This window comes from Primulina eburnea, chromosome 14 (assembly GCF_022965805.1).
Source record: "Primulina eburnea isolate SZY01 chromosome 14, ASM2296580v1, whole genome shotgun sequence".
NCBI lineage: Eukaryota > Viridiplantae > Streptophyta > Magnoliopsida > Lamiales > Gesneriaceae > Primulina > Primulina eburnea.
The window spans coordinates 6,414,122-6,424,950 of record NC_133114.1 but is presented as its reverse complement, the minus strand read 5'-3'; the positions used below and the strand labels follow the sequence as shown (position 1 = coordinate 6,424,950).

At 36.3% G+C, this 10,829-nt stretch overlaps 2 protein-coding genes and 1 long non-coding RNA gene across 3 annotated transcripts; 2 read left to right on the top strand and 1 right to left on the bottom strand.

Annotated features, from left to right (window-relative positions):
• Positions 1–493: 493 nt before the first annotated feature.
• On the top strand, positions 494–3,424 carry LOC140812496 (isocitrate dehydrogenase [NAD] regulatory subunit 1, mitochondrial-like). Its single transcript, XM_073170771.1, has 4 exons — positions 494–1,136; positions 1,643–1,882; positions 2,602–2,680; positions 2,912–3,424. The coding sequence occupies exons 1-4, from the start codon at positions 633–635 to the stop codon at positions 3,184–3,186; spliced, it is 1,098 nt and encodes a 365-aa protein (XP_073026872.1). The 5' UTR covers positions 494–632; the 3' UTR covers positions 3,187–3,424.
• Positions 3,425–3,724: 300 nt separating this feature from the next.
• On the top strand, positions 3,725–4,262 carry LOC140812264 (uncharacterized). Its single transcript, XR_012113634.1, has 2 exons — positions 3,725–3,979; positions 4,043–4,262. It is a non-coding gene; the product is annotated as an uncharacterized lncRNA (long non-coding RNA).
• Positions 4,107–10,441, bottom strand: LOC140812263 (glycerol-3-phosphate acyltransferase 9). The gene is made up of 11 exons (XM_073170493.1): positions 10,260–10,441; positions 10,116–10,173; positions 9,546–9,664; positions 7,644–7,743; positions 6,991–7,183; positions 6,381–6,468; positions 6,219–6,315; positions 5,780–5,865; positions 5,304–5,423; positions 4,521–4,619; positions 4,107–4,320 (listed from the first exon to the last, which is right to left on the bottom strand). The coding sequence occupies exons 1-11, from the start codon at positions 10,364–10,366 to the stop codon at positions 4,272–4,274; spliced, it is 1,116 nt and encodes a 371-aa protein (XP_073026594.1). The 5' UTR covers positions 10,367–10,441; the 3' UTR covers positions 4,107–4,271.
• Between the last annotated feature and the right edge of the window lie 388 nt (positions 10,442–10,829).

The window sequence follows — 10,829 nt, the reverse complement described above, 5'->3', positions numbered from 1 at the left end:
TTTGATGAACTTCGAGCTAAACTGCTATACAAAGAACAACGCTTTCAACACCTTCATGACGCTAATCACTTCTTTATTATTAAAAAAATTATTTGGTTTTAGTTATTTTACGTTTTATTCATTAATAGCACAACTCAAATGAGGAAAAAATTTGTTCTAATTGAGAAAATCGTCTATCCAACTCTTAATTAGTGAAAAAGTATTTTTCGATTTATTAATTAATTATTTCTTAACACGCGCAATCCGACCGCCAGTGTAAAAGAAATCGGAAGCTGCCTATTGAACACTTAGTTATCGATAAGAGAAATGGAGAAGCATCCAATGATATAACAACACGTGTGGAGATAATGCCACACGCACAACCAATAATGGAACCAACTAGCCAATTGGATCGGACATAAAAGTTCAGGCCCACTCTTTACTATTGTTTTTTTGTTGAGCCCATTTAATCTTAAGCCCAAATAAAAGTCAACAATTGGCCCATATACTACAAACCGTCGTTTCCTCTTCGTTTCCTCTGTACACAGACATTGATTGATGAAGCTGACGCAGAGAAACATAAGCAGCTGCAGCATCGCCATAGCCAGCTAGCTCGATTTCCGTTGTGAAACCCAGTTACCCGGATCCTCAACATGTCCCGGCGAGTCCTCCCCGTTCTAAAGCACTACCTTTCGACTAGATTCACGACCCACACCCGATCCGTTACATATATGCCTCGACCCGGAGATGGGTCGCCACGCGCCGTCACCCTCATTCCCGGCGACGGAGTTGGGCCCCTCGTCACCGGCGCAGTGGAGCAGGTTATGGAGGCCATGCACGCCCCCGTCTACTTTGAGAAATATGACATCCACGGGGACATGAAGACCGTCCCTCCCGAGGTGATCGATTCCATCAAGAAGAACAAGGTCTGTCTCAAGGGTGGATTGAAGACTCCTGTCGGTGGAGGTGTTAATTCTCTCAATGTCATCTTGAGGAAGGAGCTCGATCTCTACGCTTCCCTCGTCCACTGCTTTAATCTTAAGGGATTGCCTACGCGTCATGAGAATGTGGATATTGTCGTGATTCGGGAGAATACGGAGGGAGAGTACTCGGGCCTCGAGCATGAGGTTGTTCCTGGAGTTGTGGAGAGCCTTAAGGTAGGTAATCTTGTGTTCATGTTTATGTTCGTGTATGTGAATCCGTGATACTGTTGAATTGTGGCGTCTTTTCTGTTTTGATTATGGATGCTTTACAGTTTTTGTTTGTCATTTTAACATGTGAAAAAGGAAGATTTACAATTCAACAAAAAAATTTACAGAGGCCCTTTATTTCAAATCCCAACCTTGTTGTGATGGCATGAACTAAGAAATACAAGTACCCGACATGTATGTGCAATGAGTTTCTTGTTCCGTCGAGATCTCTTGTAGTCTTCTAATCTTGAACTGTTGATTATTTTAAAGCAATCCAATCAGAATGGAATCAGATCGAATCCTTTAAATTGATGCTAAAACCTGAACAAATGAAAGTCAAAATTTGATCCTAATCTGGCACAGTAACAGCTACCGTTGTCGGTGTTTCGAGTACATTTTTTCTTAAATTTTCATTGGAGTTTCTCTCCTTTGTCTTTCTTTCCTTCCTGTTTCTCATTTAGTCAAATCGCTAGGTGATTACAAAGTTCTGCTCAGAACGAATAGCAAAATATGCCTTTGAGTATGCCTATCTCAACAACAGGAAGAAAGTAACCGCAGTTCATAAAGCAAACATAATGAAACTTGCGGATGGTCTTTTTTTGGAATCCTGCCGTGAAGTTGCTAGTGCTTACCCTAGTATACAATACAATGAGATGATAGTGGACAATTGTTCCATGCAGCTTGTTTCCAAGCCAGAACAATTTGATGTCATGGTAAGTGCTATATGTTTGTTTTTGTTTGCACACAGAGTTTTGTATTACCATTTCTTATGCTACCTATACGGCTATTTGTCTACTCCTGTGATGCTTGCATTTTCATCCTTTTCTTTTGATTCTTTATGTTTTTGTGTATAGAACTAACTGATGAGAGTTTAAATTTCTCCATTTTGTCACCATGTTGCAATGTCATTTTGTGGTTGGTATAGAAAGATGTTTGTTGGATGTAAACATGTGCATTTCTGTTGTAGCACTTCTGTGTGAATACTGAAGTATCAACTTGCATCGAAAAAGTGGACTTCAGGAATAGCTCATTGATTTGTTATTGATTGTTGATATAAATCACTTCTGAAATTGGACCATAAATTGCAAGCATATTGTGGTTGTTTTGGTTGAGCTCTCAAACTCTCAAATCATCTCTAATTGATTTTAAAATTTTAAAATATACAACGCGGAGCTATTCTATTACGTTGTTAATGGAATAAGGGTCCTGGTTGTGGTGAAAATGCTAATACGAACAAAACATGCTTTACCATATCATTGGCTGTAGCCTTTGAGTTCAACTAAAAGGGTCAATTTCGGGTATAGAGATGTCATACATAGTAGACGTGATGAATGGCAAGAGCTTACTTTCACCCCTTAATTGGGTTTTCCTTGATTTCATGGTCCCTGATTTGGCTTCATTGCTTACCGACTAGAAAATATACATTTTGTAGGTGACTCCTAATCTATATGGGAATCTTGTTGCAAATATGGCTGCTGGTATAGCCGGGGGTACCGGTGTCATGCCTGGTGGTAAGTTAGTTATTTCCATTTTCAAAACTGGAAGATTGTGAGTTCCCCTATTTTCAAGTTACAATTCAATGGTGGTGGTTTCTTCACTGAGCAAAGCCCATTTCTGAAATAAAAAATGTGGTGGTGCTTTTCAGTCGCCTTTATGCCTGCAGTTTGTCATTAACTTGGTTGGACACGGATGACGTATCTTGTGGATTTCTTTAGTCATGATCTAGGTCTGATGACTTTCAGGGAATGTGGGGGCTGATCATGCGGTCTTTGAGCAAGGTGCTTCAGCAGGAAATGTGGGAAATGAGAAATTAGCAGAGCAAAAGAAGGCAAATCCAGTGGCTCTGCTTCTTTCATCAGCTATGTTACTGAGACACCTCCAGTTTCCTTCATTTGCTGATCGGTTAGAGACTGCGGTGAAGTTTGTGATATCAGAAGGTAAGTTCCGGACAAAAGATCTTGGTGGAGACAGCACTACCCAAGAAGTTGTGGACGCTGTCATTGCAAATCTGGAGTGAATATGCTCTTCTTGATTCCACTCACCATTTTCCTTGATTGTTGTCACGAATCTTGTAACGATTTTGATGATATGCATTTAACCTCATATCCAGGGTCAATAATGATCATGAATCTTCTTCAGTAAAGCACACATCACAATAAGAATCAAGAAAAATTTGAAGGCATTGTATGTTTTTAGTGGGTTAACTGATAATCCACATTTTCAACGGCCAAAGAAATTTGGATCAGTTCATTTTATTGAAGCCTTGTCAATTTGTTATTGAAATAGATGAATGCATTAACGTATACATGGTGATTGTAAAAGGTTTCTCCTCAGAGATGAATGGTTATGGATCATTTTCAGCCAAACAATATGATTACAATCTTGAGGTACTCAAGTCCCTTTCCCATCAATGAGTTTCTTGAAGTTCAAATGAACTTCGGTTGTGTCCAAATATATGCAACGTTATATGTGAAACAAAAACCCGCTGAAACATGATAGAATAGGAACTGTTAGCGATAAGTTGGCGAAACTGGATGCCATTCGAAAATATTTTAGGTTCATGCAAGGCTAACAACAGTAGTTTATACTCGAGTACGGACGGGAGAAAAGAAAGGAAAGAGAATGCTAAGGTTTCATGGGCTGGCTAGAGTGGAATTGTTGCATCCCCCTGAATTATGTAGTCACCCTTCGGCAGGAGCTTACGGCAATTGCCCATGAGTGTAGGCTTCCACAAACTGCGGGCAAGGTCTGTGAGCTCTGTCGCTGTAGAGCCTATAGTAAATACTTCATTTACAAGGATTAAGGATTAGGTTACATTTTTCAGATGTATGCAGAGGATATTATAAGCTAGTTCGAAATTGATCAAGTTACAGTTTTTCAGATGTGTGCAGAGGATATTATAAGCTAGTTCGAAATTATGATCACTAGGCACACCCATTTTCCTAGTATTCTGGTTTTTTTTATTACCAACTGTAAAAAAAAAGGTCATGTTCCACAAGAACACCTGACAAAAGCTAGGATTTACGTACTTCTGTAGTAGCTACAAACGATGTCCAGTAACAAATGTAACAGGTTAAAACACAGCAACATCAAAATGCCAAACTATTTATCTTCAAGCCGACGTAGAAGTGATTCCGCAAAGCTCTGCTGCCTGCAAATATACAGATACAAATGAGAAACATTGTGTATTTAAAAATATTGTACATCAGCACCAGGCATTGACAATCCACAAATTTTAACAAAACATTTCATATCCTCAACGCATGGCCACATTGCCCGAAAATTTAATGCATTTAACAACATTTGTACAATGGACCAATGCTGGTGAAGATCACGTTAATCAAAACTTACTTGCGCTCTCGATGCTTGGGGCTGGGGCGAGAGTATTTCAAATATCCATCCCAGGGGACCTTTCTAAGACCTGCTCGAAGAGAAATGATGTCCCTCACCCTGATATAAACACCGAAACAATAACGGCAAAAGTCAACTTAGTCGGAATGGCATGGGAATTCAAATTTGATAACTTACAACATGTCTCCCTATATAGTGATAGGGAGAGCCTTTTAATGAATTAAGGATTTATTTGGGACTCCAGATAGAGATAGCCAAAATAACTCTCAATAAAAAGGAAAAGAGAATGGTAATTTTGGGAATGCAATATATTCAAGCATCTATCTAATATCAACATATTAAATCTAGGGACCAGACAAACTTCTTTCACAGTTTCACACATCAAAACTGCACCATAAAAAGTATATAATCAAATAATGTAACTTCAACTGCAGAAAAAAGTAAATTACAGAAAGTATTTTCTCGTGTTAGGCCTTACGAGACTGATCATGTTTTATTTCCTATCCTGATCACGTTGAGTAGATTTACAAAAATAACATACGCATAAAAAATTATAGTTCTAATGCATTCATGGCAATGAATTATTTATCTTCTTTGATCTTGCTATTACATAAATCAATATTATCAAGAAATATGAGAAGTTAAATTCATTTATTTATGATTTCATAATAAATCCTTAAAAAATTTCGTAACAAAAGGTATTATTTTAGTATTGGTTAGGCACACACTGTGCATGTACGAGTTGTCTGAATTGATCATGATTCATATGATATCAATATCTACCTCTCAGCAAACTCAATAGGTGTTTCCCCAGGTCTCAGATTTTGAGGCTCCAGGTACCATACATCACAAACAACTGCCCATGATGTCATAAGCTGCAGCAAGTGTGTTGTGAAAGATTGCCTGTAAATGAGATCAGAACACATTTTTAAAGCCTTATAACTAATGAAGTAATAGTTTCGTAGAACAACATCGAAAGGAGACATCACTAACCATCATTAACAAATACCGTTCTATCACAATTTCCCACGGAACAAACTGTAGAAATTAACGACAGAACATTTAAAGATGATAGGTTGCCTTTTCTCATTTCCTGCAACCTAATTAACTCCTAAAATTATGTTTATCAACACATAAACTCATACCTAAATAATATGTATATTTCAGAAAACTACAAAGAGCGAGATGTCATAAATATCAACGATACATCTATTTAAAAAGAATCGTATGCATAAGAAAACGAGAAGCGAAACACTTACTTTCGACTGTTCCAGAAGGCATCTACAAAAATCTTGTTATACTTGATTGCGACCGGACAGACAGTGCAGTCAAGTTCAAATGCACCCTAAACACCATTAACGAAAATTTTTACACAATTTTTATTTTAATCTCCTACATCCACTTGAACTATAATTTAACAGTATGCAAGTTGCGTTTCTATCACCAGCTTATATTCTACACGATAATCTATAATTCGCCAGAAGAAATTCCACATTGAACAGTAATTCCACATTGAACACTAAGACAAATAATGTTTTGGGAGAGTAGTACTCAATAGTGTGGGGAAAATGAAAATGAGAAAATGTATGGGAAAAAATTTCATTGTTAAGTTGGTCGAGGTATGGAAAGCAAGACAACAAACATTTATCAGTTCCAAGCTAATATAATAAACTCAACTTTGACAGGGAACATTGTCACCTTCTTAAACATCACAGTATAGTGGTTATTCACACAAGTTCCTTCAGGGAATATGAGAAGAGGATTACTGTCAGCCGCGTTGACATGTTCTCTTAACCTGAGACAAAATAGAACAATCAAAATGATGTTTTGGGCATATTAACCCCATTATGAAGCACATACTTTCTAGCCACAATTTCACGATCCTTGGACTCTGAGCGGTTGAACCAGATGCATCCTAAACTTTCCAAAATAGTGCTCTGCAACAATCCTATACAGGAGCAATCACGATAATGTAAACAAGAACAATCAAGTAAAAGAACACACTACATTGCCAGTATCTGACTCCAGGAGTCAGTTTTTTAAATTCTTATGCATCTCCACAAGTTACCTAAACAAGATGGCAAACACTTCCAAAGGAAAATTTACAATCTTTTCTAAAATTCATTAAGGTTCAAAACTGAGTTTCCAAAAACAATCATCATCAATTTTCATACCTCCAATCCAAGATTCAATAACTTCAGTCCCCAATTCCATCTTGATATTCATATTACTATGAAATAGTCCACCACATACACACAAACATCCAATAGTCTTCTACCAGCTAATGATTATGGTATAAATTTGCCAAAGGACATTAAACGTCAATTTGAGAAGTCATGGAGTAAAATAATACACATTTTGAATTCCTAAAATAAGTATCTGGAATTTTCAAACTTCTCACTCACAAATAATCTAGAAAGTTTCACAATCACTAGATTAGAAACCTGAAATGCAAAATGCTTCTACTTACCAACCCAACCAGGATGCTTCTGCATGATCACTGCAAATGCAGTCATTTGTTCCAAAACGATGAAATCAATCATGGACGTATGGTTTGCCACGAACACCTGCTTAGGCCGAATGCTGGGGCGAGGGCCGTGATACTTGACAACCCCAGTCCATGATGCAACAAAAAAGCTGCAAATGAGCTCCACTAGACCTCTCTGAATAGAAAATAACCAACTAGTGAGTACCAGAAGTCCAATCTAAGGATTATGCAACATCTTCTGCACAAAAGAAACTAAATAATGACTAAACTCACAAATAGTGAAAACTTATGTTTGCCATGGGGGGATTCTTTATTCCAACGTGGCCATTTCTTTCCCCTTTCTTACTTTTTTTCTTTCCTTTTTCTTTGTTTCTCAGGTTTCCCTGAGATACGAGTTCTAGTCTTGTTACCGATTACCCTACTCCAGTTATACAATGGTTTGACCAGATCCAAATTGGAAAAAACAAACATTTCTTTTACCCAGTCATGTGTAAAGAACAAGCAGTCAAAGAAACGCTAATAAAACTCTAAATCCAGATCCTAAAAAGTTTGAAAGTCTAAGATTAATGTCCAATATATTAATAACAATATTATTATAACAAGATGAATCAAAAAGGAAAATTAATCAGTCACACCTCGAACTTTTTCCTTAGCTTGTCATGCCCTTTCAACAGGAAATGGACAGGAAAATAGCATGATAGAAATATTATCCATCCAACTGTCAATACAATGACCCTGCATTTGATATGAAATTCATGAAGCATCACGATGCATTAGGATCACTAGAACTAATACTTAATAGACCATAAAAGAGATGCAAATTCCAATCATAATGGTCTGAAACAACATATTTGATGCGACTTGTACATGCAGTGTAACAGGTTGTAATTAATAAAAATGAACCACACCACCCACCAAACAAAGAATAAAAACATCTGATGAATTTTTCTAATGTAAAGGTAGAATTAACTCGTCCACGATAAATGACACTATAGAGTCAAAATAAAAAATACAATCGATTTTGTGTTCCAGATGTGCACATTATAATCAATGCTTCAGCATATGAAGCTCTACAAACCAGAGTATGCACCAAATCAGATTTACTACACACACAACAGGAAAATTAAAACATAGATGCATGTGTTCTAAAAAAACTTAATTAAGCCTCGCTTAAGCGCACTTAAGCTTGAATCTTGCCTAAAACGTTTCGCTTTATACAAAACTGGTAAAAAACGACTTCTAGATGCAGCGTGACAAGTTGTAATTAATAAAAATGAACCACACAGACCACCAAACAAAGAATAAAAACACTTGATGAATTTTTCTAATGTAAAAGTAGAAAAGGATTCTTAACTTGTCTAAGATAAATGACATTATGCAGTCAAAATCAAAAGTGCAAACAATTTATGTTCCAGATGTGCACATTTTAATCAATGCTTCAGCGTATGAAGCTCTACAAACCAGATTATGCACCAAATCAGATTTACTACACACACAACAGGAATATTAAAACTCAGATGCATTATGTCAGTGTTCTAGAAAACTTAATTAAGCCTCGCTTAAGCTTGAAGTTTGACTAGAACGTTCCGCTTTGTCCAAAAGCGGTCAGAGTCAGACATAGGTTGACAATATCACGCGTCATTAAATACGCTCAAGTGTGACTTAAAAAAACAAAAAACAAAACTAATGATAAGAAGAAGAGATAAAAAAAATTAGCTACTTCATTAGCAAGTGATGCTAACAACGTACAATCGTGCTTAATAATGCTTAAGTACGACTTTTTCCTAAAGCAAGATTAATGAACAAGAAGATAAATACAAATTAGAAATTTTACTAACAATCTTAGATACTTAAAAGTGTAGATATGATGAATACGTGGTAGATATTGACATTTATGATATTCACATTTAACAACCTATAAGGGATATTAATGATAATATTTTAAAGTAGTCCAATTTGAGTTTGTATCTGACGGTACAAGATATGAAATGAATAATACTCTATTTATTTGTTTGAGAATTGAAATAATTAAAATTATAGTTTAAATTAAAAATATATATGTTCATGCTCGTATCAATCTCATTTAAGCTTAAAAAGCTTGAAGCTTCGCGCTTTTTAGAACCTCCTTTTGGATGATTTTTGGGACAAGCAGCAAGCTTATTATAAAGCTTATGTTACCCTTAAAAGTTGTATGTTGTGGTGTTTCAGATTATAACAGACATCATAACATACAACTTTTAAGAGTAAACATAAGTATTATAATAATCGTATCCCAAAAATAATCCAAAAGGTATTGCCTAATTCTGATTTCAACCCCAAATTAGCAATTAAAAATTTATATCTTAAATAGCAATATAATATTCTCAAAGGAAAGGGTTTTATAATTTATAAAAGTGGAAATGATTCTGAATGACCTGAAAATGAAAAGAGGTGATTGATCCTGAGTGAAAGAGGATGGCACTCCATTACATATTGATGCTGAACAAAGCTAAAAGTCTTCCATTAAACAAGTTCATTTGCATGGGGAACAAACTCACCTTACTGGGAAAAGCAGCCCATATCTTACTACAACTCCCAAACACCACAAAGGAAACAAATATATGTTCCAATTCCAAGGTTCTGGAGGATTTGACTTGAAGCATCTTGTGAAAGAATCCTATCCAGGAGTAAAATCAGAGACAAAACATAAATACACCATTTTGTCACGGGACTCAAAACCGAGACAGGGGACTAATGAACATGAAGGAATAAAGGAAACAGAGAATAACTCATTTGTGCAAGAAAAGTAGCTTTTTCACACAAGTATAATCGAAACAAGTTTGTCTAATATTTAAATTCAGCTCAAATAAAAACGCTATGTGAAACAAATCAAGAAAGCTTGCAGTGAGCACTACCAAATATTAAAGTAAAAAAGGAATTATGGGAAACAACTGGAGCAGCATCCTGTATCGGATGTAGCAGGGCAAGTATTAAAATCAATTACAAATCTCTTCATCTAAATCCTAATCCTATTGCTCCTCTAAAGCAAAGATTATATATTAAAAAAATAGAGGGAGAAACATGAAATCCATGAATTAACTCGAAATCCGCGGGGAGAAAACACTTACATCAACAATGGCACCCGCTGCCTCAAACAAAGTCGGGGAAATATCTAGCAAATCCCGCCTAAACAGCCAAAGATCACAACAACAACATCAGATGCACACAGAGACAAGAGCTGACAAAGGAAAATCAAAAGGGGGGAGGAATACAGGCGTAGTGTTCCATGGGGCTCCTGAATGGATCCAGATGGAAGGTAATCTTCGATGTTGGGGTGATCCAAATCCAATTCGGAAGCCGATGATCGAAGCTTGCTCATTTTCCCGATCTTCACAGCATAATTAATGATATTGAGCACTGCCTCCCTCTCCTTCAGTCTGCTGCACCTCGCCTGGAACAGAACAAAACTAAACTGGGTTAGAGCCCGATTCAGATGGGGCCCGATTTGGATGGGCTCAAATAAATGATTGGGCCACAATTTGAGTTCTTGTCGTGGGCTAACCTCATTCGGTCCAACATTGGCAATCATTTTATTTTTATTTTTATCTTTGACTTTGTTCCTTGTGAATTATTAATTTATAAAGGAAATAATTTTGTGTTAATGTAATAAAAGAATTTCAAAAAATAATATTCATAAGAAACACAATCATTGAGTTACTTGGATTGAGAGTTTTGTTCCTTGTTTTTTCAATACACAAAAACCATTAAATTATCAATCTTCATATAATATGTTTCATTCAACATTTTTTTGAAAGGGTATTTTTTGTTTTAACCCGGGTTTA

Bases quoted from the DNA above. Each gene is read 5' to 3' on its own strand.
- LOC140812496 (XM_073170771.1), top strand. From the start codon at position 633: ATGTCCCGGCGAGTCCTCCCCGTTCTAAAGCACTACCTTTCGACTAGA. The intron at 1,137-1,642 runs GTAGGTAATCTT...TCAAATCGCTAG, and splicing joins GAGTTGTGGAGAGCCTTAAG to GTGATTACAAAGTTCTGCTC. The intron at 2,681-2,911 runs GTAAGTTAGTTA...GATGACTTTCAG, and splicing joins TACCGGTGTCATGCCTGGTG to GGAATGTGGGGGCTGATCAT.
- LOC140812263 (XM_073170493.1), bottom strand. From the start codon at position 10,366: ATGAGCAAGCTTCGATCATCGGCTTCCGAATTGGATTTGGATCACCCC. The intron at 5,866-6,218 runs GTGACAATGTTC...AATGGTGTTTAG, and splicing joins ATACTGTGATGTTTAAGAAG to GGTGCATTTGAACTTGACTG. The intron at 5,424-5,779 runs GTAAGTGTTTCG...TCTCATTTACAG, and splicing joins GCCTTCTGGAACAGTCGAAA to GCAATCTTTCACAACACACT.